The sequence below is a fragment of the Gopherus flavomarginatus genome, chromosome 9 (genome assembly GCF_025201925.1).
Source record: "Gopherus flavomarginatus isolate rGopFla2 chromosome 9, rGopFla2.mat.asm, whole genome shotgun sequence".
Taxonomy (NCBI): Eukaryota; Metazoa; Chordata; order Testudines; family Testudinidae; genus Gopherus; species Gopherus flavomarginatus.
Window position 1 is genome coordinate 20084723 of NC_066625.1, and position 27093 is coordinate 20111815.

Below are 27093 nucleotides of genomic sequence, written 5' to 3' on the forward strand. Positions count from 1 at the left end.
CATGCTAACCCCCATATTTTGGACGCTAAGGTCCAAATCTGGGACTAGAGTTATGATATGGTGTGCAGCGTAGTGGGATAGAGAGAATCCAGAAGCCAGTAGGAATATTATATTTTTCTTTTCTCTGCTAGGGGCTTTTAAGCAGAGAGAAACTGTTTGGTTTTAAAAGGGAACCAGAGAGAATTTTTTTTTCTGCTCTCTCTGGCAAGTTCTGGCTTGCATATTAAGCAAGGAGCCATTAAGCTGTGACAAAAGAGTCTTTTGTGACACAATAGCACTCCCATTAGGAGGCAGATACCAGCACTATATACATGCAAATAAAGTGGTTTTTCTAGTTTACGCTAGAGAAAGAAAGGAAAATAAGCACTGTTGCTAGACAGACTTCAGGAGGCAACGGAGAGCCTGCAGTTCAGACAATAAACACCGGAGGGCACCCCAACACAAGAAAACACGATGTCACGAAAACCAGAGGCAGTACAGCTCGAGGCAATGGAAAAACAGATGGAACTGCTCAGAACACAGATGGCCAGAGATGAGGCAACTCACAAACAAGAGATGGAAAGGCTACAAAAACAAGAAGAAGCCAAAAAGGCAGCCCACCACAGAAAACTATAAGAAGAAGAGGTAGCCCACCGCCGAGACATGGAAAAACAACAAAAAGAGATGGAACTCCAGAGGGAAGCCCACCGACAGGCCATGGAATTAGAAAAGGCTAAGCAAAACACAGCCAACCCTAACAACCCTGCGCCAATTATTGCTCCACAGCACAGGAAATTTCCCACCTACAAGGCAGGTGATGACACCGAGGCCTTCTTGGAAAATTTTGAAAGAGCCTGTCTTGGGTACAGCATCCCTGAAGACCAGTACATGGTAGAATTGAGGCCACAGCTCAGTGGACCTTTAGCAGAGGTGGCAGCTGAAATGCCTAAGCAGCAAATGAATGACTATAAACTTTTTCAAACCAAGGCCAGATACAGAATGGGGATCACCCCGGATCATGCCCGTCGGCGTTTCAGAACCCAAAAGTGGAAACCAGATGTGTCATTTCCCAAACACGCCTACTACGTTGGGAAAAATTATGAGGCCTGGATATCAAGACACAATGTTAAAACCTTGGAAGAACTGCACCTCCTCATACAAATGGAGCAGTTCTTGGATGGTGTTCCTGAAGACATCACACGGTACATACAAGATGGAAAACCCAAAGATCTCGCTGAGGCGGGGGAGATTGGAGCCAGATGGATGGAAGTGGCAGAAAGCAAGAAAGCTACTGTCAAGGGGAACGAATACCCCAGAGGGCACACCGACCATAAACCCTACAACCGAGGACAGCCAAAGACCCCACATACCACCCAAGTAAAGCCACAGACACCCTACTCTTCCACCTCACCAGTCTCCAGTAACTCACCTCGGCCCAGTGACCCCTCAGATGGAAGATGCTTTAAGTGTAATGAACTGGGACATATCAAGGCCAACTGTCCCAAGAACACCATGTGAGTGCAATTCATTACACCACCATCACACCAAAGATCCCCAGGCCCGGATGCCTCTCAAATACCCTTGGAGCGAAGGGAAAATTTGAGAGTGGGCGGAAAGAAGGTTACTGCGTGGAGAGACACGGGAGCACAAGTGTCAGCTATCCACCAATCCTTCGTTGACCCCAATTTCATCAACCCAAAGGCCAAAGTTACAATATACCCCTTCATGTCACAAGCTGTAGACTTGCCTACAGCTCAACTGCCTGTCCAGTACAAAGGCTGGTCAGGAATGTGGACTTTTGCAGTCTATGACAATTATCCTATCCCCATGCTACTGGGGGAAGACTTGGCCAACCAGGTGAAGCGAGCCAAGAGAGTGGGAATGGTTACACGTAGCCAAACCAGGCAAGCTTCCAGATCCATTCCTGTTCCTGAGCCGTCCACAGAGGCCCCGTCTGTGTTACCAGAGACCCAGACAGAGGTAGTGGACCCGGATTCCATGCCTACCAGTGAAACAGCCACAGCACCTCCAGTCCCAGGCCCGGAACTGGAACAGCAACCAGCACCAGCAAGTGCAACCACATCTTCAAACTCAATGCCAGAGGGCGCCAGCAAGCCAAAACTGGCAGAAGCAAAAGACAGCCATACCCAAAAGGCTCAGCCAGAGCCTGAAATACCCTCAGGTGCACCAGCGGAGAGCGGTTCACCAGCAACGGAAACAACCCCCTCATCTACATCGCTTCCAGGGGGACCAAGCCCAAGTCCACAGTCTGAGGAAGAACTGGTGACCCCAGCCTCAAGGGAACAGTTCCAGACTGAGCAGGAAGCAGATGACAGCCTTCAGAAAGCGTGGGCGGCGGCACGGAGCACCCCACGGCCTCTCAGCTCTTCTAATCGATCCCGGTTTGTTATAGACCAAGGACTTTTATACAAGGAGATTCTTTCTGGTGGACACCGGGCAGAATGGCAGCCGCAAAAACAGTTGATGGTTCCAACTAAGTACCGGGGGAAGCTCTTAAGCTTAGCCCATGATCATCCCAGTGGCCATGCTGGGGTGAACAGAACCAAGGACCAGTTGGGGAAGTCCTTCCACTGGGAGGGGATGGGCAAGGATGTTGCCAAGTATGTCCGGTCTTGTGAGGTATGCCAAAGAGTGGGTAAGCCTCAAGACCAGGTCAAGGCCCCTCTCCAGCCACTCCCCATAATTGAGGTCCCATTTCAGCGAGTAGCTGTGGATATTCTGGGTCCTTTCCCAAAAAAGATGCCCAGAGGAAAGCAGTATGTACTAACTTTAGTGGACTTTGCTACCCGATGGCCGGAAGCAGTAGCTCTAGGCAACACCAGGGCTAACACTGTGTGCCTGGCCCTAACAGACATCTTTGCCAGGGAAGGTTGGCCCTCCGACATCCTTACAGATTCAGGGTCTAATTTCCTGGCAGGGACCATGGAAAAACTGTGGGAAACTCATGGGGTGAATCACTTGGTTGCCACCCCGTACCACCATCAAACCAATGGCCTGGTGGAAAGGTTCAATGGAACTTTGGGGGCCATGATACGAAAATTCATCAACGAATTCTCCAATAATTGGGACCTAGTGTTGCAGCAGTTGCTGTTTGCCTACAGGGCTGTACCACATCCCAGTTTAGGGTTTTCACCATTTGAACTTGTGTATGGTCACGAGGTTAAGGGGCCATTACAGTTGGTGAAGCAGCAATGGGAGGGGTTTACGCCTTCTCCAGGAACTAACATTCTGGACTTTGTAAGCAACCTACAAAGCACCTTCCGACACTCTTTAGCCCTTGCTAGAGAGAACCTAAAGGATGCTCAGGAAGAGCAAAAGGCCTGGTATGACAGACATGCCAGAGAACGTTCCTTCAAGGTAGGAGACCAGGTTATGGTCTTGAAGGCGCAACAGGCCCATAAGATGGAAGCATCATGGGAAGGGCCATTCACGGTCCAAGAGCGCCTGTAAACTACCTCATAGCATTTCCCAATTCCTCACTAAAGCCTAGAGTGTACCATGTTAATTCTCTCAAGCCTTTCTATTCCAGAGACTTACAGGTTTGTCAGTTTACAGTCCAGGGAGATGATGCTGAGTGGCCTGACGGTGTCTACTACGACGGGAAAAAAGATGGTGGCGTGGAAGAGGTGAACCTCTCAACCACCCTGGAACGTCTGCAGCGGCGACAAATCAAGGAGCTGTGCACTAGCTTCGCCTCATTGTTCTCAGCCACCCCAGGACGGACTGAACAGGCATACCACTCCATTGACACAGGTAATGTTCATCCAATTAGAACCCCACCCTACCGAGTGTCTCCTCATGCCCAAGCTGCTATAGAACGGGAGATCCAGAACATGCTACAGATGGGTATAATCCGCTCATCTACCAGTGCATGGGCATCTCCAGTGGTTCTGGTACCCAAACCAGATGGGGAAATACGCTTTTGCGTGGACTACCGTAAGCTAAATGCGGTAACTCGTCCGGACAACTATCCAATGCCACGCACCGATGAGCTATTGGAGAAGTTGGGACATGCCCAGTTCATCTCTACCATAGACTTAACCAAGGGGTACTGGCAAGTACCGCTAGATGAACCTGCCAAGGAGAGATCAGCATTCGTCACCCATGCGGGGGTGTATGAATTCAATGTCCTTCCTTTCGGCCTTCGAAATGCACCCGCCACCTTCCAGAGGCTGGTAGATGGTCTACTAGTTGGACTGGGAGAATTTGCAGTCGCCTACCTCGATGATGTGGCCATTTTTTCAGACTCCTGGCCCGAACACCTACTACACCTGGAAAAGGTCTTTGAGCGCATCAGGCAGGCCGGACTAACTGTTAAGGCCAAAAAGTGTCAAATAGGCCAAAACAGAGTGACTTACCTGGGGCACCAGGTGGGTCGAGGAACCATAAACCCCCTACAGGCCAAGGTGGATGCTATCCAAAAGTGGCCTGTCCCACGGTCCAAGAAGCAGGTCCAATCCTTCTTAGGCTTGGCCGGATACTACAGGCGATTTGTACCACACTACAGCCAAATCGCTGCCCCATTGACCGACCTGACCAAAAAGACCCAGCCAAATGCAGTTAAGTGGACTGATGAGTGTCAAAAGGCCTTTACCCAACTTAAGGCAACGCTCATGTCTGACCCTGTAGTCAGGGCCCCGGACTTTGACAAGCCATTCCTAGTAACCACGGATGCATCTGAGCGTGGTATAGGAGCAGTGCTCATGCAGGAAGCAACAGATCACAACTTCCATCCTGTCGTGTTTCTCAGCAAGAAACTTGTCTGAGAAGGAAAGTCACTGGTCAGTCAATGAAAAGGAATGCTATGCCATTGTGTATGCCCTGGAAAAGCTACGCCCATATGTTTGGGGACTGCGGTTCCAACTACAAACTGACCATGCTGCACTAAAGTGGCTTCATACTGCCAAGGGGAACAACAAGAAACTTCTTCGTTGGAGTTTAGCTCTCCAAGATTTTGATTTTGAAATTCAACACATCACAGGAGCTTCTAACAAAGTTGCTGATGCTCTCTCCCGTGAGAGTTTCCCAGAATTCAGTAGTTAAAAAATGTTCTTAAAATGTAGAAGTCTGTTAGTTGTATACTTAGTAGTATATGTAAAGGTGCATGTGTTGTAGTAATCTGTTTATTTTCAAGTTCTAGAAGGAAATCGCCGCCAGTGAGCTTCCCCACTGTCTGCAATTTGGGGGGCGTGTCATAAACAGATAGCTAAGGGTTAATGTCTCTTTCACCTGAAGCACCTGACCAGAGGACCAATCAGGAAACCGGATTTTTTCAACTTTGGGTGGAGGGAATTTTGTGTCTGAGGTCTTTGCCTGCCTGCCTGCTTTCTCTGAGCTTTGGAGAAGTAGTTTCTGCTTTCTAATCTTCTGTTTCTAAGTGTAAGGACAAAGAGATCAGATAGTAAGTTATATGGTTTCTTTTCTTTGGTATTTGCATGAATATAAGTGCTGGAGTGCTTTGATTTTGTATTCTTTTTGAATAAGGCTGTTTATTCATATTTCTTTTAAGCAATTAACCCTGTATTTTGTCACCTTAATACAGAGAGACCATTTGTATGTATTTTTCTTTCTTTTTTATATAAAGCTTTCTTTTTAAAAACCTGTTAAAGTTTTCTTTACTGGGAAATTTCAGGGAAATTGAGTCTGTACTCACCAGGGAATTGGTGGGAGGAAGAAATCAGGGGGAGATCTGTGTGTGTGTGTTGGATTTGCTAGCCTGATTTTGCATTCCCTCTGGGTGAAGAGGAAAGTGCTTTTGTTTCCAGGACTGGGAACGGAGAGGGGGAGTCACTCTGTGTAGATTCACAGAGCTTGTGTCTGTGTATCTCTCTAGGAGCACCTGGAGGGGGGAAGGGAAAAAGGATTATTTCCCTTTGTTGTGAGACTCAAGGGATTTGGGTCTTGGGGTCCCCAGGGAAGGTTTTTCAGGTGGACCAGAGTGCCCCAAAACACTCTAATTTTTTGGGTGGTGGCAGCAAGTACCAGGTCCAAGCTGGTAACTAAGCTTGGAGGTTTTCATGCTAACCCCCATATTTTGGACGCTAAGGTCCAACTCTGGGACTAGAGTTATGATAGCCACTAATAGAATGTTAAGGTTATAATATTAGGACCTTGCATGGTGTCTCTTAAAGAGCTTTGATTCTACCCTTTGAGCAAAGAATGGCACTTGCTGGTGTGCTTTGCCTTCCTTGAGCCACTTGGTAGTCTTGGCTAAACGTAGTGGTAAGCTGTAAGCATTTGACATAGGAGATCTGCTATACTAATCATGTTTCAAAGAGATCATTTTATGTTGGTGGGAGTCCAGTGTGGTAGCAGCGCACTAACAGGAACCTCTAATTAATCTTCGCCTCAAACAGAGGACCAGGAGTAAGTTAGGCCCCAGGATCTCCAAGTGAGGATTAGGATACTGGACTTCAAGCATTAAGCATTAGGACTAGGAGTCACAAGACTTGTGCAATATTTCTGACTGCCAAAAACTTCTGTTGTGCTATTTGACTGCTACAGGCTTTGAGTAAGTGGCTTAATATATCTGCATCTAGTTGCTTATCTGTAAAATAAAGATAAAATGTATCTGTTAATAAACTGAAGGGATTCAGAGATGAGCAACAAAATAACCTAGGAGGCTAGTCAGATTGACATATGAGTAAATGTTAAAGAAATCTATTTCTGTATTGTGGGTAGAGCTGGGTGAAATTGTACTTTTGAATAGTAAGTTTGCTGAAAAATGCAGTTTTGGAGCAAATAATGTTGGCCAAATAAAATAATGAAAAAAAAATTAAAAAGATTAAATTGGTTGTTTTTAACATTTTCAGAATGAAACATTTCAACTTTGTTTTAAAATAATGTTTTGTTTAGAAATTTAGCCAGATTTGTTTACAACATTTTTAAAAGATGAAAACATAACACAACAAAACAAAATAAACGCTTCTCAATTTTCTGGTTTAGCAAAACATTTAATTCAACCAAACAGTTTTTCCAATTTTTAATTTCATCAAGAAAAACAAAAAAACCTCTCACTTTCAGTTTTCAACTAAATGGGGTGGGGGAGGGGGTTGTCCAAAAAGTTAAATATTTGCTTAGTTCTAATCATGGGCTAAGACAACTAAAGGGAAGACAAAAATCTACAAATAAGGAAGAACAGAGAAGTTTCAGTTGGGGTATGAGGCAGTTTTATTGGGGTAGTAAGAATTAAGGTGAGAGGGCAATTAAGCTGAATATCAGAAAAAAACTTCATGAAAGTCAGATCTTGGGCTTTTGAAGATCCATCGCTTGGAAATCATACAACTAGGCAAAGCTATTAGAAAATGTCCTCTTGGGAACAATTCTTGGCAAGAAGATAGATACGGAAAAGTCCTGTTTCTGGTAGATCATGCATTCCAACTTTGTAGGATTGTTGATCACCCCATGAGAACAGCTAAGGACTTCTGAATAAGAATAACCTTCCTACCCTTAAAAAGGATTCATATGTAGAACTGGTTGGTGCCCCTGGGCTATGCTTTCTATTTCAGCAGTGTTAGTCGGGAGACTGTACTTGGTCCTGGTACTCAACAACTTAGTTTATGGATGGTTTCTCTAGCTCAAGACACAAGCACTTCAGTGACACCTTTGAAGTGGCCCTTCTAGTCTTTGATCCCAGTGATCCAAGCAGAGTTTTCAAAATAGTTCCTTCAAAACTAGTCATTTTCACCAATCAAGATTTTTGAGTGAATAATCCAGGCTGCAACCCTATATGACTAATTGTCTGCCCTAAAGATTTTTAAGACAGCCTTTCCTAGCCCTGACCTTGAGCAGAAGCAAAGAAGTTTTTGAGCCATGATTTCAAGAAGTTGGGAGGAGGAGAAACATCAGCTGCTACAGACCTGTTCTGAGCTGACAATTGAATATAAAAATAGAATATAAAACAGCTATACTGGGACAGAGCAATAGTCCATCTAGCCTAGTATCCTGTCTTCCAACAGTGGCCAATGCCTGGTGCATCAGAGGGAATGAACAGAATAGGCAGTCATCAAGTGATCCATTCCCTGTCATCCATTCCCAGCTTTTGGCAAACAGAAGGTAGGAACAGTCAGAGCATGGTATAACATCCCTGCCCATCCTGGCTAATAGCCATTGATGGACCTAGCCTCCTTGAATATATCTAGTTCTTTTTTTAACCCTGTTATGGTTTTGGCCTTCACAACATCACCTGGCAAAGAGTTCCACAGGTTAATTGTGCATTGTGTGAAGAAGTACTTCCTTTTATTTGTTTTAAAGCTGCTGCCTATTAATTTCATTGGGTGACCCCTAGTTTTTGTGTTATGTGAAGGAGTAAACAACACTTCCTTATTCACTTTCTCCACACCAGTCAAGATTTTATAGACCTCTATCAACTTCCCCCAGTCTTTTTAATCTCTCCTCAGAAGTAAACTGTTCCGTGCCCTTAATCATTTTAGTTGCCCTTCTCTGTACCTTTTCCAATTTCAAATATTATATGGGGCTTCCAGATCTGCGTACAGTATTCTTGTGGCTGTTTGATGCATATGTCATCTGTTTTGATGGTGCCACATTGAACTAGTGCCTTCTTCAGTATCACAGGGGTTAGAACAATACAAAGTCCAAGTCAGTTCAGACTATTCATACAGCTCTCAAAGAGTATTAGCATATGCTATGCTGTAGTCATAGAAATTTCAAATCAGCCTTTTTGAACTAAAATGGCATACAAAAAAGGAATCCAGCCAGGAGATCTGTTTTGCGCAAAAAGCGATAAAAGAATACATAATATTTTGTCACCAATGTAGGTAGAATGTAGGTAGAACGAGGTCTTTTAACTCACAATGAATTTGGAATTAGCTACAATCATCTCTCTGCTGGCTTGAGGTTTCACGAGCTGCTCTGCAATTAGCTAAAGCAGCAATCACCTAGGAAGCCAAAACCCTAAAATGAAGCCCTCCACAAAACAGCACTTATTTAATTAGGTTTTGCCACACATCTCACAGGTTCACATAGTGCCAGCCTTTCTCACATTCCCTCCCATTGGGCAGCATGCGACTAAGCACAGAAATGCTTCAACACGAAGTTGTTTGCAGACTGAGATGACAGCAAAAGAGAACTGACGGGGCTAGTATGCAAAGTTTCCAGCTCCATGTGTAAAGTGCTTCATGCAGATGGCAACTGATTCATCAGTTTCCCTGTGCATTGTGTGTGTGTTCTGGCAGGTAGCAAAAGAAACTAGGATCTAGAACGCCTAGCTTCTGGTTCCATCTTTGTCAGTTACTTTCCATGTGACCTTAGACAAGCCACTTAACCTCTGTGCCTCAGTTTATCTATCTGCAAAAGAGGAATAACAGCTTACCTGTAATGCAAAGCTTACACCAGTATCCCTTAGCCACATAAATATATTTCTTTCATTACGGTAACTCCTCACTTAACATTGTAGTTATATTCCTTTAAGTGAAACGATGTTAAGCGAATCCAATTTCCCCATAAGAATGAATGTAAATGGGGTGTTGGGTTCCAGGGAAAATTTTTTTTTTTTTTTTTGCCACACAGTACAGTACTATAGTTGGGAGGTGCTCACACCTTACCTCACACAGGCACAGCCCACTGGCACTGGAGAAAATGAGGCAGGCAAGGAGGCTGAAGGTGCTGTAGGCTAGGAGAAGCACATTGCGCAGCAGCAGCAGCTTCACCTACTCTGCGAGCACCAGGGGGCGGGGGTGCTCAACCTTCGGCCCGCCCACTCCACCTCTTCCCCCAAGCTCCCACTCTTAATCCTCCTCTTTTACTCCATACGCCGCATCCACGCTCCTCTCCTCTCTCTCCCCTGCCTCCTGTCTGCGACAATCAGCTGGCTTGCAGCATTCAGGAGGGAGTGGGGAGGAGTAAGGACATGGTGTGCAGGCTCCCTCTCCCTTCTCTGCCTCCTGACCATCGCAAGCCAGCTGATTGCCATGGGCAGGAGGCGGGGAACGGGGGGAAGGTGCTGATCTGAGGGTCTGCAAGTGGGTGGGCAGCGCTGTGGGGCAGTGGGGGTATAGGGGAGCTGATGGGGGGGCTGCCAGCTGTGGACAAAGCAGACAGCCAGACGACATTGAAGCATTGCACAACTTTAAATGGAGCATGTTCTGTAACTGAGCAGGGACTTAAGATCGAAACATTAAGCAAGAGGATGTTAAGTGGGGAGTTACTGTACTTCTGACCCTCATCACTGTACAGAGCATATCCTTTGACTTTTATAGAATCAGGCCTGTAGCTATATGCAGTCTTTGCATGGAAAATGTTATCAAAGCATAACTAATAGTTTATTTATTAATGTATTAGGGCTACAGATTGAAATGGATAAAAATGGACTTCTGCAGCCAACATACATTTTTGTTGACTTGTTAAAATGTGCCCATCACGATCTTTGTCTGTACATACATACATTAACAATCAATAAAGGATTAAATACACACAAAAAAGCCCACGTGTATGAAATTGACCTCAAATCTGCCATCATGTTCACAGCCCCTTTAAGTGAGCTCTTTCATTCTGTTAATATGTTGAGATTTAAAATGAGTGTTTGTAAATCACAATAAAACTTGGTCTGCTGTTTCCTCTAAGACCAGCTTTGTCACTTTGGTTGTGCTGATGTAGATCTTGCTGTCTTATGCTTCAGAAGAAACATTCTTTTTTGGAATTCCTGTGGGAAGTGTAATATACTGAACCAACTTGCATCCAATATATAATCTTCCCATCTAACTACTTTTATTTAATAGAAGTAAGTTTATAGTGGACTGTGCACCTTCATCATTTAGCTGTGTCATGTGCTATCCATAGGCAATAACGTTGTAGCCACAGTCTCTTTTATTTGTTTATATTTGGCAGTATAAGCTCTTCTATTTTCCCCACATGGCCAGAACTCCCCAGTCAAACCACCATGTCTAATTTTGTGGAGCATATTTCTTCTGTATGTATAGTATTTTATAAAGGCAGCTTTGTGTACCTGCTGATATTGGACTAGGTTTGGCATCTTTGTTTCTAGACTCCTACAGGGATAAAAGCAAGTAGTCTAGGCCCAAATGTATGTGGTGTTAAAGAAATTTAAATAAACCTGATACCATAATTAAGATGAGCAAATGGGCTTTGTCTAATTTAAAGGCACTCACACGCAAGTTGGCTTGAAAACGTCGCTCATCGTAATTATTAGGTTCATTTTCTGTTCAGTAGACTTGTAATTTGGCAAGTGATACAGAATTGGCTAGAGTACTAACAGGATAGCTTAGGGCTTTTATAGACTTAGAAAAAGCATATAATGAAGTGAAGAGAAGGATGCTCGAATCAGTGCTGAGGAAATATGGAGTGTCTGATTTAATAACTATGGTGAATGCATTATATAGATCACCTAAAACAACCACCTGAACATGGTTTTAGAATGACAAGCGCCTTTGAAATGAAAGTTGGACTGCATCTGGGGACAGCCCTCAGTCCTCTGCTGTTTGTTATATTGATGGACTATGTCAACAGGAAGATCCCAATGGGAAAAGGTGAGAGACTGCCATATGCAGATGACATAGCAATAACGGCTTCCTCAAAAGGACTCTCAGAGGAAATAGTAAACCAGTGCTATGACCAGGTGAGTAGGCATGGGGTGAAATGAGCATGACTAAAACTGAGTGTGCCAATAGAGGTGCCACAAGAAAATTGGATATATAGAGGTTAATGGAGTACAGCTAAACCAGGCTGACCAGTTTAAGTACCTTGGTGGCTGGGTTACAGAAGATGGTGAGCTTGAATGTGAGATATAGTCCAGACTGGGGAGTGCTGGAAGAGTGTGGAATAACATCTCAAGTGTTGTCTGACAAGCATATGCCACTGAAATAGAAAGCCCAGCTGCATAGAACAATGGTGCAAAAGCACTGGTGATAAAGAGAGAGGAGATTCAATGTCAGCAGGTGTTTGAGATAAGATGTCTTTGCTCTATAAAAGGAGTTACACAAAGCGACAGATTTCTAAATTAATGTATTAGGATGGAAGTCAAAGTTCATGTTGTGGCTGACAAAATCCAGGAAGCATGACTTCACTGGTTTGGACACATACAGAGGATGAATGAAGAGATTCTGGTGAAAATAATGTAAACAGCAGAGGGTGGTAGGAAAGAAACCCTGAGGAAGCAATGGATAGATTGCAACAAAGAAGATGGTAAACAGGTGGACCTTGGACAGATGAAGATAGCAGATGCTTATACAATGACCCAGCCTCAGATGATGAGATAAGGGGAAGACGTGAACAGAGAAGGAAAGAGGCAGGAGTAAATAAATCAGATAGAAAAACTAGGTGGTAAAGGGAGGGGGATAGAAATGACAGCAGGAAAAATGTGGGGGGTGTATGCATGTGCATTATGTAGGCCACCCACTTTTGCCATCTACTTTAGGTGTCTGGGATCTTCTATCCATAATACATAACATACATTTCCTTTTTAGCTAGAAAAACATTTCTTGTTTTCTTTAAGTGAATCACCCTTTGAAGAAAATGAGTTAAAATTATGCAGAAATAAGGTTCACAGACTTAACTAGTGTGCAGCCTCCAACTCCATGTTTCCTCCATTTCTACTGATAGTAAACTATATAGGCATCTAGCATCAAAGGCATCTGTGTGGCGTAACTTAGCTAGCTAAACCAAAGTATTGCAGACCAATGCATTGTGCCTGTAGAAAACTTCCACTAGCAAGAAAACTGAGACACAAATAGTACAGCTGAAAAGGAAATAATCATGAAAGTAATAGAAATGACAGTACCAGAGTCTCCCTGAAGTTGTCTTCAAGGCTGCATAGAAGTACTTTGTGCCCAATTCTCCCCTCACACCAGTTTTACAGAGTGAATTCTATTGACTTCAATGGGTTCACTCCAGTCTTACACTCCTGAGAGCAGAATTTGGGTCTTTCTGTTTGGATCAGAGCTTTGTGCAGGGAAGTTCCTTGAGGGCTGACAACATTCTCTTCCCAGAAGCAGCAGAGCAGTAGTCTCCACTTCAGGAAGGGGTTGGCATATGCATCCATATAGTTACGGATTAATTAGCCATATACCTATTTAAAAAACAAACACACACCAAACCTTCAGCGTAGGGTGGATGAAGCTCCTGCTGAGTGAGCACAGCTCCATAGCACACGTGGATATGGGACCCTATTGTCCAGGTTTCCTCCATCCTGGCCCTCATGCAGAGGGGTTGCACTACTTCTGCTGGCTACTAGGCAGCCTGGGAGGTGAGGCCAGGATTTGCCCAATGGTGGAAAACTGTTGGGATTATTTTGCATAATGACAGGTTTCAGAGTAGCAGCTGAGTTAGTCTGTATCTGCAAAAAGAACAGGCCACAAATACTCCTGTTCTTGCTGGGTTTATGTGGTTCTGTACTGGTTATGAACACAACAGTCATTAATAATGGCACAAAGCAATTTCAATTCACTCACACTGTCTACTTTAGTGGCAAGATTACACTAATGAAACTGATCTTAAACATGGTTTTAAACTCTCCCCTCAGGATAATCAGTTTTAAGTATGATTTGCCTGACCATTGAAGGGGAAATGCTTTAGACTGGTAGAAGCATGTTGCTTTACCATTTTCTAAACAGCTATGCCTGGCTAGGCAACAGTTATAAAATTACTGCTGCCAACAAACTGCAAGTGCTGTCCTCCATTGAAGACAGGCCTTTAAAGAGAAGATGTAATACAAAGTGAAAACAACCAGCAAATTGGTTAGATTACAGATTAAGTGCTCTTTAATAGTCAGTTGGGTGATCAAATAATTCACCATGAAAGTGCCCCTTGAGGCCACTTATTATAAACTGCAATATGCAGATATCTGTTAAAACATGTTCACTGTACTAGTGAGATTTTGTGTCACCAATTTCAGTCCTAATCTAGCCAATGTGTGTGTGTTTCTTTGAAGCTTTCCAGGGTGATCAGAGTACTTTTTGGGGCTTCTGGTAAGGATCCCTGTTTCATGATCCCCATGAGTCTATCTGACTGATGTATGTTGGCCCTCAGTGGTACCTGTACATGTCATAGCAAAATTAGAGAAAAGCACTAGAAAGTTTGCTCCAGTACAGGTAGCTGCTGTGTAGGTGTCCCAAAATGCCTCTATCATTATCTTGCAGTTCTGAGCCACACTTGAACAATAACTGCTGGACATGACAACCTTGGTGATATATCTGTGTCAGCAATGTCTGTTTCAGACTGTTAAAGCATTTTATCACATTTCCACTTCAGGCCAAATGAACTTTGAACTCAGTTTCTGAGAAGACACCCAGCTAACATCCTCCTAATTGTCCTCTTCACAGTAAAATATTTTAAATTGTCTTAGGGGAGGGATAGCTCAGTGGTTTGAGCATTGGCCTGCTAAACCCAGGGTTGTGAGTTCAATCCTTGAGGGGCCTACCTAGAGATCTGGGGCAAAAATCAGTACTTGGTCCAGGGGGCTGGCCTCACCTCAATGACCTTTCAGGGTCCCTTCCAGTTCTACAAGATAGGTATATCTCCATGTCTGAGAGGCTGAAGCTCTGATTACTGGGAAAGCTCAGCAACTTCACTGCACTTTGGTGCAGGGACTCTTTCTCTCTGTTTGTACAGTGTCTAGAGCAGTGGGGCTATGGTCTTGGTGCAAGTGTAAAACAAACACATAATATTCTCACAACAAACTCATGAACAATCTGCAGACCAGGAATTATTTAGCCATAATGAATACATTTGAGAAAGCAGCAATCTGTTTGCACGCAATTTTCAAAGAGAAGAGGAGGCAAAGTTAATCAAATCATTCATTATATATTTTTTTCCAAGATCTCTTTCCCAAAATAGCCCATGTCCCAGCAGGTGTATATTCAGCTCTTAGATGGCTTGATTGACAGAGTGTGCCTTGCTAACTACCATTGTGCTCTGTCCAACTCAATAAAGCATACTTTCTGATTTAAATACCTGGTTTCATGTAGTGATCAATCTCCCTTCAGTTAAAGACTCCTGAATCAGGATTTGATTTTGTGGGAGCAGAATTCCTTAAATCCACAAAATGGCTTGTGGGCAAATGCTGGTTAGAGCTGGGATTTCCCATAAAAGCAGTAAGCTACAAGACAGCTTGTGCACAATGTACAGATGGAAAATGATCACCAATCACCCTGAGTCATGTGCTGGTTGTTGGTAAAGATGAGGAACCGTTCACAGATGACTTAGAGCTTGTTGTGTTCATAATTTGTTTTTTATAGCAACATTCTTGTTGTCATATAAAGGTTAGAGATGACTTGCAAGCACAAACAAATATTTATTTCATAGGCAGGAGCACCAAGAAAAAATTCAGCTGTAATGTAGATATAGAGAGATACATAAACATTACAGTAGGTGGACAACATTACATAGAACAATTGGTTTGTTCACACTTCTCTGAATATTCCTTACTGATGACTATAGATTGTCCAGTTTGTTCATTTTTGTTACTTAATAAATAACAGTAATGTGGATTCATGTTTTGATGCAAGACTCAGTAGAGTCCTGCTTAGAAATACATATTAATTGGATATCAAAACACCCCAACCCTTACACACTCAACCCCATATTTCCCTTAAACAAAGTCTGTGACATTTTTAGAAGCTACACATTTCTTACCTGCGATAAATAATCATTCTCTAGTTAGCCTAATTTTTCGGCTGAGTCTAAACCATAAAGTTGGAATGCAGATCTAAATTTCCCTGATATGTGGGTGTGTTCAGATCCAGAGATTTGATTCAGCCCTGTGTGTTGTAAAGAAGAGGCCCAGAAGTGAATTCTGGATATGAAGCTAACTTCTTCAAATTTCCGGAGTGGTTGATTCAGGATTTTGGTTTGGCCAACTATACAGAAAAGAGACATCTGCGAATTTCAGAGGTGGATCTAAATTCCACCAGATCTCAAGGTGTTTGGATTTAGAGTTATGATTCCACATTACCCATTACAGAGTAAAGGATGAATAGCTTAAAAAACAGCGCTTCCGTATGGGATCTCACTTCCCATAAGCCCTAATTCTGTAGCTGCTCTACACATGAAACTCCTATTGAAGATCACACACAAGTCAGTTATAGAATCAGGACACAAAGTTGCAATTAATACAAAACAAACAGATGTGTTTGTAGAGTGAAAAAAACACCTTTCTGTTCAAAATTCAACCTATCAAGTAACCCAGTCGTTCTGCGCTTTATTAGTTCAAAACAATGTTAATTTTTTTTTTAAACTCCAAGCAGCATGGCTCAGGGTCAAACTGGATAACATATTGGAAAAATAGGTCAGAGGAAAGAAACATCTCACTGACTTTGTCCATTTAACTGATTGCAGAAAGGTTTTTAAGCCCATTTGGGAAAATATGAGGTGTGAACAAAGCTTGACAATCATATATAAACTTTTGAGCATCAACCAAATAAAACACATAGGGCTCCATTTACCACAAAAAGATATAGCCATTCCATAACTTTTCCTCTTTTGCATACACTGCTGTTCAGGATGTAATTGTGTGGGTTTGGATGATGGCCTAGAAGTATTCATGTGTAAAAAATTAATATCCTTCTGTTAAGGGTGACACCTATGAAAGGGTTAACTGTGTCAGCTACCAGTAGCTACTAGTTAACAATATCTTGTTTTCCTAGTAGGATTAGGGTTTGGATGGTGTAATCTATTTAATATGTATTGTACATACCCAATATATCTTGATTTAGTATATTATTGTCACTTCCAGCCTACAAGGAGAGTTGTGTAGGAGAAGTTTCTCTGGAGTTGGATTGAATTGGTTCACTGTAATTTGGGAAAAAATGTCTCTCTTTATCTTTGCATCTTTCTGATCTCCTGTTCCTATAAATTCAGTTAAGATGAGTTGAATTAATCTGATAATAAAATCAGTTATTGTTAGATATTTCTTACAAATTCTGGAACACTATTACTCCAAATGTAGGAGTAAAATAAACTAAACTCTTAATTCTTTAGCACATACCATTTTGCTGTGATTCCTACAGCCGCAAAAACAGAGGTGGTAAAATAATATAGAAGCAGCAGCAGGATCCTCTAACAATACCTCTTGACCTCATCATCATTCCTCCTTCCCCATGTGTTATCTGCGGTCCACCATGGTATGTCATTTTAGGACCGCTATATAGCTGGATCCTGAGAACACACAGCACTGGACTGCAGGTAGAACCGGTAATGGACTTCCCTAGTGAAAACACCAGTCAGTGTAGACAGCATAGACTCTTGCAGCCTCTGATGGACTTTACACCTTCCCCTGGCTGCTGTTAAACCATCCTGGCCAAGGTGCGCTTTTATCTCTGATTCAGGAAGGGTCAATGTCATATACTATATAAAAAATAAATCTTGGCATGGTACACTGGATACCGAGGTCTTTACCTCCCTTGTCCCCTTCTCTCCCTCACCTTGCAAATGACTGAGGTTGAACACAGGGCTGGGAATTGTTTTGGTTTCTGCATCTTTCTGGGACATGTCAAATTATACTTCTGCAGTGCTTAGTTCAGGGGAAAAGTCATGGAAGTGGCTCCTTTTTACTGATTTCTATGGAGTGAAATCTGTGGGAGATTGTGCATTTTTCATTGGAATAGAGCCCTTCAGATTTCTTTCACAAACGATATGAATTTACAAAATTATTCTTTTTTTGCACAAAGCTAACCTAACTTTTCTGGAAGGAGACTGTGCACAAGACATGTACATCCTACTCTAGTTCACAACCACTCATTGCTCTTGGTAGCTTGAAGAAAAGTAACAAATGTTTTAGATAACACTACATCTTTGTTTATTTGGAAACACATTTATCTCTACTTTGCTGTAGAGTTTCATCATTTTCTGTGGTGTTTTGGGACTGCAAAATCCTTCACAAACTGTAACCTAGTGTAGCTGTAGTGTAGCAATTGTCCCTGGACAGATATACTTGATGTTTTAACATGTCTTTCCTCTCTTGCACTTGTATGATTTTTCTGATATGTTGGTATTTAACTTGATACAAATGGTAATAAATGGCCAAGGTTTTCAGAGGTGACTAATGATTTTGGGTGCCCAACTTGACGCACCTTATGCAACATGATTTTCAGAAATTACCAACCAAGCAGGCTCTGTTAAATGTCTCAAGTTGGGGCCCCCCAAAACTGAGGCATCTAAAATCATTAATCGCTTTTGAAAATTTCAGCTAACTATTTTAAAAAGCTGTAGTCATTGAAGGAATTATGTTTCCAAGATATTGTGTGATGGGTTTTAGCCACATGACTCTTACTAACTTTGAGGAGCTAAATGGCTATGAACTCTCACTTGAAATATATACTGTATGAGTCCAGTTTTCAAAGAAAATGGGGTGGTATTTGCACAAGCATCAAAGCCTAAGTGCTTGGGATTGGAGTCCAAATGTGAACTCTCTACTGAGTTCAGGGGAGTGTAGAGTAAAGCTGTGAAAAATCTGACTATGCACCATCTAGTAATTCATTGCAAGACTTGTGGCCCTCAGGATCCTTGATTCTACTTCTAAATGAGCCACTGATTAACACTGGACAAGTCACTCAACTTCTATGCCTTACTCAACCCAAGTAATACAAAAGTAGATAAAACAGACCTTCTAGCTGATCTGATTTGTAAATTCTGAAAAAGAAAGGATCACTTTCATTACTGATACTTTAGTTCTGTTCCCTCAAGACACCAATTGCAAATGCCTGATTACAGCCATGTTCATAGATGCTTAGCTCTCTTTGCTGTGCTTGTTCTTTTTAATTTAATTGTAATAAGGTGTTTTACTGCCACTACTGTGGAGAGGTATCCCAATCACGAATGCCCAATCACACAAAGGTCTGTTTTGGGGCTGTCCTTTAATTGAATTTGCTGTCCAGGCCCACCTCCCATCTGGAAAATCCTGCTGATTTCTCCCCATCCCTCAACAGAATCTGACCTTCCAGATGTGAATCCCCAGCAATCGCTTATCTTGACCAAAGACAGAAAGTCTAAATACTCATACTACCCACCCACCCCAGTCTCCAAGTCCTCTCTATCAGTTGCAGCCTTGTGATTACCCTATTATTCAGGACACCCAGCTTTCCTGACACCAGTATACACAAAGAAGTATATGAAACAGCTGATTCCTCTCTCAGACCTTAAATTTGGCACTTCTTTAGCAAGTCCCACTCCTAACACTACTTACATTCTTCCTCACCCCTGTTAATAATATATATAATATAATATAACCATCCAATATTTCTGTTAAGACACTGCACGATAGAGAATGAAGGACTGGTCCAAAGCAATGAGAAGGTATCGGAAACTGTAGGGGGGTTATTTGATTGTCCACAGTCTGACTGATTTTTAATGTGCATTTTCCTTAAAGTTTATTCAGATTATAAACAATTCTCTGCTTTGATGAACATTTTGTACTGACCCTGCAACCAACCTGACCTAAATATAGATACACCAAATTCTGACAGATCCAGAGGTGAATTTGAAGCTATATGTCAGCACACATGCACATCCATATAGTACTTTGATTAAAATATTTAAAGTGCTGCTGGTGTCTCGAGAAAAACTTTAATATTTTTCCTCCCTTATTTCTGATCCCTAAGGAACATTTTGAAGTAACATATGTTCTTTGTTTCTTAGGCCTGCTCCCCTGCTGCTCTTTAGTCTTCTCGTAGTATGGTTCTTGAAAAGAGTCTGTGACAGTGAAACAGGTTGTTTGGAGATGCAGATGCTACATATAGGACCAATACAGCTCAGGCAGTTTGGTTTTTATATTATTTTGAATGTTTACATCCCTGAATCTGAACTAAACAGTGCTTCAGCTCTTTCAGAAGTGTTTAACATCTACCTTTAGTTACATAACTCGCTGATATTTTTTATTGGCTTCCCCTGCTGTAACTATTATTTCCTGTGGGTTTATATGTAGTGTTTTGCTTATCCAGCATTAAGAAACAGTTGTTCAGCTTGAAAAACGTTTTTCTTTTAGGAACATTCCGTCATCTTTTTTAAAGCCCAATGTTTTCACATCAGAACACGTTCATTTAACTACTTACACCCATCACAACATACACCTATAATATCGTACACTAGTCACACAGATGCACCATCTTATTGACAGCTAGTAAAGGGACAACTATATTTTACATGTGTTCGTCTGCATACCAATTGAAATGTGAAACATCAAAGTATCAGACCTAATTGTTTTTCCCTTAGTTTTGAAACCACTATTTTATGTATTGCTATCTTTTGAGTACCCAAAACTTCACCTTTTATGTTTATTATTTTTAATCTTGAAGACAGAATTTGGGGATGTATTGTCTTTTTATAATAGTTGGCAGCTAAAGTTTCTCATGGATGTTAACAATCTGATTAATAGCCCTTTTCAGCACCCTGTTTCATAAGTTAAATGATCCTGCTGCAGTCATGTTTTTCTCCCCTTCTGGACAGCAACCTATTGAGCTTGTGATACATAATCTCATAGTGCATTTAGTTGTGGTTTTAATAGTTGACTGCACTCTCAGTATTATTGCATCTCTGCAAGGTGGAGGGCTTGCAAGCAAATAAATGATGCAGTGTTTGAATTTACACCAAAAACTATAGCTGTGCCTGCTAAGGATTTAGCAGAAACCAATTTCCAAATGGACAGGTAATCGCCATTTGAATTGCATTGTTTAAAAGCCACATAGGACATTTGACCACAGGGTCACTGAAATGCCATAATAAAATACAAGCTGATGAGCAGGATCTTTGTTGTTCTTATCTCTTCCATGTGAAGAACTGGAAATGAAACTACACAGCAAAGTAGTCAAATGTGGTACTAGTTCAATAAATATTTTGTGTGCAACACCAGTTGTACTAAATTTGCTTCATCTATTGGTTGCACTATATACAGTATCGCTACTCTAAGGTTTCATTTTGAAAAATAGCCTAGACAGGGCATTATTATATTTAGACCTTGGCATGTGTTTGAATGAAACTTGCCAAGGGAAAAAGGTATATAACAAATCCTACAAAGTGCTGACTTTTTAAAACTGCTATTTTAAACATTATTGGATAAAATATACACTTTTCTAATTCACTTTTGCCACAGAATTGTATTTGTCTTTTTGGCTATTTTTACCTATCTGTTCTGGTCATTGGACAGCTGCTATATATATTCCTTTATTTTAAGCATGCGCACTGAGTGATCCATGCAACAGTGAAGGATTCACCATTAGTACATTCAGTACATTACTGTAATGTTTACAGTATTTCTTGATTCAACTATCAGGATGCTTTAAAATCCTTTCACCCTACAGTTTTATCCAATAAAAACATTTGAAAAAAAGACAGATACAATTGGTAGAGAGACTGGAGCTACATGATGTTGCATTGCGTGGCCCCACAACAATCTTTAATAATAGCTATTCCTGTTTTGGCAACGGTGGGCTTGCTTGGAGGAGGTTCTGCCTTCTTTTCTGCTGGGGTACCTGTGACATTCAGAACAGGACACCATTAAAAGCTAGAGTTAGACCAAATTATTTCCTTCTGCTTTCAGCACACAGTATTCTGCAGTATCACACAGGCCTACCTTCTAGATCGAGTTTATTTTACATTCTTTAAACAATGTTCTTAGTAAAGGTTGAAAGATACTAGCCTATGTGATGACTGATCCCACAAAAGGAACAGAAGGCCTGCCCACTCAGCTGAGAGAGGGGCCACAGAATCCAGACATCAAACTGAAAATGGGGGATTTAGATGTAAATCATACGGTTAAAATGGGGGAACAAGAAAGGGAAACCAAGCAGGGAACCCCAGACAACACCCACTACTCTGAGACGGAGTCCAAGGAATCAGTGGAAACTATCTGGCAGCCCTGGAGACTGATGTATTCTGTTACAGTAAGGTAATGAGTGGGCTGCAGCAGTATGTTCCCCTCACTACTCTGTCCAAGTGCCTTGGTCCACAGCCAGATCTAGAATGTGAGAGGGTCAGCTCCTCAGTGGGTGTAAATCAGTATAACTCCACTGACCAAGTTCCCTGATCCATTCAGCCCTCAGAGACTGATACCTTTGGTATCAGTTTGGTACCAGTTGTCCTGGTGGTTTTGTGATGCCCGGTACAAGTTTTGTGAAGAACTTCATTTTGCTTTGTCCAGCAAATGGTCATCAGATGGGACTAGCTTTCAGCCACTGACAACCTATGTCAGATTCAAATTAACTGTAAAGGCAAAAGGCTTTATATTCCATTGCCAATCCCCTTCCACACAGTCAGCTTCTTGTATCAGACCCATGTACTGGGGATATGTACAACTGACTACCATGAATATCATGATATTTTGAATTCTCTTTATGGACCTGTATGTCACAATCATTAGGACAAAAGATGGATATTCCTTTACAGGGAGAAAGAAATATCATTACCAATAACATTTAATTTAAAACAATACAATGCATAAAAAGAAAGACAAGGAGGAGAGAACTACCAAGGGAGGTGAGTCACAATCACCAGGACTAAAATAGGTTAAATAATTAGCAACACATTTTAAAAGGTCTTCTCAAACTTGTACTTGAACATCAGGGCCTATTCACATCCCTGCTGTAAATCCACTTCAGCAAGATTTCTATCCTTTGGGATTCACAAGTGTAAAGTGGTAATGTGAGGGAAACGCCCTTTTCAGATACAGAACTCTTTTACGCTAGTTTTCTCATCTACAACTGCACCTCCATGTAAGACTGCTGCCACTTTTCCACACTTACTCCCTTTAGGATCAGGTTTGGCACCTACAGTAGATCAATCCATTAAACCCTCATCTGTTTCTATTAGAATGAATCTCCAACCTAACTTGGAACCCAGCTGCTTCTGTATTTAATACTATCTCCCACTCCTCCTGAGATTGGGTCGTCTTCTACTTTCCTCAATGGCTCTACTTTGTGAGATTCCAGGGCTTCCATATATCAGATGCTCACAATAGCTTGCTTGACAGCCTGGAGTGTTCTCTGCTGAATAAAAATGTTGCTGGAACTGATATTGGTCAATGTTATCCTCAATATCTCCCAATGTGTATAAATAAGCCAGGATGCTGAAATGGGATAAATCTTTGGGCTAGTGGAAGAGTCTGTGGATTTGGAATGTTCATATACAGCTGTCATAAACATACAGTTAAGGGTAGCATAAAATCCCTCCTTTGCCTGTAAGGGGTTAAGAAGCTCAAATAACCTGGTTGGCACCTGACCAAAAGGGAAGAAGATACTTTCAAATCTGTGGGGGAAGGTTTTTGTTTTGTGCTCTCGTTGTGTGTTCTCTCTGGGACAGCAAGGAACCAGGGCAGGGAAAATACATCTCCTAAAGCCATACCTGAACTAAGCATCTAAGATTTGAAATTGTAAGTAAGGAAGGAAATGCGTTAGATTATCTTTTGTTTTAGCTTGTGAATTTCCTTAGGTTAAGAGGGAGGTTTATTCCTGGGGTTTTTTTGTAACTTTAAAGTTTTGCCTAAAGGGGATTCCTCTGTGTTTTGAATCTGATTACCTTCCATCCTGATTTTACAGAGGTGCTTCTTTTACTTTTTCCTCATAATAAAGTTCTGCTTTAAAGAACCTGGTTAGTTTTTAGTGTCCTAAAAACCCAAGGGGCTGGTCTGTGCTCACTTTGTTTGCTCTCAAGCCTCCCCAGGAAAGGGGGTGAAGAGGTTTTGGAGGGATAGTTTGGGGAAACAGGAACTTCAAGCGGTCCTTTTCCTAAATCTTTGTCTAACTCACTTGGTGGTGGCAGCGATACCGTTCCAAGGACAAGGGAAGAATTTGTGCCTTGGAAGCTTTTAACCTAATCTGGTAGCGATAAGTTTATGGGGTCTTTCATGCAGGTCCCCACATCTGTACCCTAGAGTTCAGAGTGGGGAAAGAACCCTGACAACAGCACTTTCCCTTTGTTGGACTCAGGAAGAACATCAGTGGCTGGCACTTAATTTATTGTATTTTCATTGAAACTATGGCATATTTTAAAAAAAGCCAGATTTATCAGCAATTAAATCTCTCCTTCATATCTTCCTTATGTGGTTCTGTAGGTAATGATGGTGCCCAAGTTATATGGTTTTGTCAGACACTCAGAACCTTCATGCTTTACTCCAGTTCCTCTTTACATATTATTCAGTTAATAAAGAGGAATCATCTTTTCCTATTGATGAAAATAAGATAAAAATGCTGCATAGCATGATATAATGGGCAGTTGGCCTTTGCAGCCATCTCTCTGTTAAGATATACATGAGAATCCTTGCTCTAAAGCTTTTCGCACCTTGACTGGGACCTGATCTAAAGCCCATTATGTCAATGGAAGCCTTTCCATTGGCTTCAGTTGGTTTTGGATCAGGCCACTAGAGAGTATTTTCCAAAATTTGTTAATTTGAGGACCTTTCCTTCCTATTTGAAAGTGAAGATTAAAACTGACATGAACTGTAGAACTGATAGATTAACTCAACAAGGAACCCAAGAGAGTAAGAATGCAACTATATGGAAAAATTGGAGATTCACTCTTTCAACATAATTCTGTTGAATAAGGGCCTAATTCAGCAAAACACTTAAGCATGTGCATTGAAGTCAATGGAACTTGAGTAGGTTTTACAGTTAAGAACATATTAGAAGTGTTTTTCTGATAGGGGTTTAATGGACAGCAAGTAAGGAAACAAAACCTATCCAAGTGTAGGGAAAATGCATATACCTTGGACAGCTACAAATATAGAAACCAGTTGTGGGGGAAGAAACAAATAGCATTAACGCATGTGGTTTGTAATCCATACCTTCTTAGAAGAACCATATGATAAGTTTAAAGTCATGATCACTCTCCAAATATATGTCAGAATCTTGTCAGAAAAACATGAAGAGTAAAGACAGCTACTATAGAATAGGAAACTCAGCCATTGCTTTTGGCAGAAGATAAACTAACATGCATCTCAGAAAATATAACATAAGGCAAACATGCCCTAGATAAGGAGATATATGGTGGTAAAAGCAGTGTAAACTGGACAGTAAGACTAATGTTTGCAGTGTTGTATCTGTGTAGAGACAAGGTGGGTGAGGTAATATCTTTTATTGGACCAACTTCTGTTGGTGAGAGAGACAAGCTTTCAAGATACACAGGTTCAGACGAAGAGCCCTGTGTAGTCTGAAAGCTTGTCTCCTTCACCAACAGAAGTTGATCCAATAAAAGATATTACCTCACCCACCTTGTCTCTGTAGTAAAACTAAAGAGCAGAGTTAGATAAAACAAGTTTAAGACCGGGAAGTACATCTATGAGACAAGAACAGCTTTAGGGAGTTTCTTAACAAAGGGTAAGTTAAACTGGAAAGAGCTTCACTCATCCATCCTTGGACTAGCCCAGAAATGTGCTCCAGTTTTGCAATTGACCTGAATGGGAGTAGGACTGAGTTCTAAACTCAGAACATCCTGTTCCAGCATGCTCTGGGCTTAGTGTAAAGCCCAGGAAGACTTCTCTGATAGCAGTCCCTTCTTGGGTTGTTACAAAATCCTGTCTAGAAACCTGGAGCATATTACACCCATATCCCTAGTACACATGTATTGTAGTGTATAAGATTTTCAAGATACCTTCCAACCTGTGTAGTTCCTGTCTTGATAGACAAAAAGGTAGGTCTTTCAATTGTGTTATATCAAGCAAGTTGGCTTTATCTGACTGAAAAGCCCAGTTAACCATCATTAAGATATAGACTAACTGTCACTATCACATAGGAAGTCATGCTAGCAGTAGTTAAAACTCTAGACTCCTCAAAGGCAGAAAGGCAGCTAGATAAAATGGTTTCAAGCACATTAATCTGCATTTTAACAGGATTTTTTTAAAATCATGTTAAGCTCAGTTGATTGAACTAACATGATTGAAAAACACACTCTTTTTACTAGCAAGAGAGGTGTCACCTAGCACATATGGATTTAATGTTGATGAGAATTGGAAATCCAAGATCACTAGGTGGTTTTCAAAATCTCAGCCAAAATAGCTAGAAACAGCTATTTCATGTGGCATTTCATGTGATTTTTTTTTTTTGGTGGGGGGTGGGATTTATATTTTTATATTAGCTCATTTTGGTCTGAGCTGTTTTGGGGAGATTTTCAGAGACACAGTTGGGAGCAAAAGCCCACCTTTCATTCACTTTCAGTGGGAGTTGGATGTCTAGCTGCCCTCTGTGCTTTTTAAAATCTATCCCCTTTCTTGCCAGAGTTTTTCAAAGACTTTTTTCTTTCCCATTTGTTTTTAAATGTTAAACTCACTGGCAGGAGATCGTGTTACTTTGTCTAAGGGTTTTAATTTGATCCGCAGGAATTCAGCCATCTCCTTGTCTTCCTCTTGCTCTCTGTTCATGCAAAAAGAGGGAGGAAAAAAAAGTTGTAGAAGAAAAAGCAGCAATTTCTACGTAACTAAGAGAAACATGTGTAAAGGCAAGAGCCGTAAGAATCTTATTAATAGCAGTAATACTTCTTTGCTCTTATTTAGAACTTTTCATCTAAAAGATCTCAAAGCTCATTAGAAACTTAATGAATTGAGAGAGAAATCCTGGTCCTATTGAAGTCAGTGGCAAAACTCTCATTGACCTCAGTGGGACTGGGATTTCATTCTAATGCTCACTGCTTAATCCTGAGAGACAGGCAAGTATTAGCCCCAGTATGCCCTTCATTCAGCAAAGCACTTAAGTAAAGCACATGCTTGGGTGAATCAGGGCCTATATCAGTAGGAAAACCAAGGCACAGAGAAATTAAATGGCTTGAAAAGGTCACACAGCGAATCAATGTCAAAACTAAAAACCAAACCCAATTGTCTGTAATCCCAATTCCCACTTTCTAACCCATGGGAGGGCAAACTATGGCCCACGGGCCAGATCTAGCCCATCAGGACTTTAAATCCAGCCCATGGGATTGCCAGCCCCATGGCGCAGTGGCACTAAGGCAGGCTTCCTGCCTGCCCTGGTCCCGCACCACTCCCAGAAGCAGTTGGTACCATGTCCCTGTGGCCCCTGGGAGAGGGAAGGACAGAGGGCTCTGTGGGCTGCCCCTGCCTGCAGGCACCACCCCCCACAGCTCCCATTGTCCGGGAACAGGGAACTGTGGCCAATGGGAGCTTTGGGGGTGGTATCCGCAGGTGAGGGC

The 27093-nt window shown here is 41.7% G+C and overlaps 1 protein-coding gene across 1 annotated transcript in view; it reads right to left on the reverse strand.

Moving 5' to 3' along the window:
- Positions 1-19875: 19875 nt before the first annotated feature.
- Positions 19876-27093, reverse strand: part of BMERB1 (bMERB domain containing 1) — an 85930-nt gene continuing 78712 nt past the window's right edge. Inside the window, exons 5-6 of the mRNA XM_050967774.1 lie at positions 26221-26303; positions 19876-21434 (exon numbers count right to left, since the gene is read on the reverse strand). Of these exons, the coding sequence (XP_050823731.1) occupies positions 21322-21434; positions 26221-26303 (196 nt within the window). The 3' untranslated portion in view covers positions 19876-21321. The remainder of the gene's footprint in view (positions 21435-26220; positions 26304-27093) is intronic.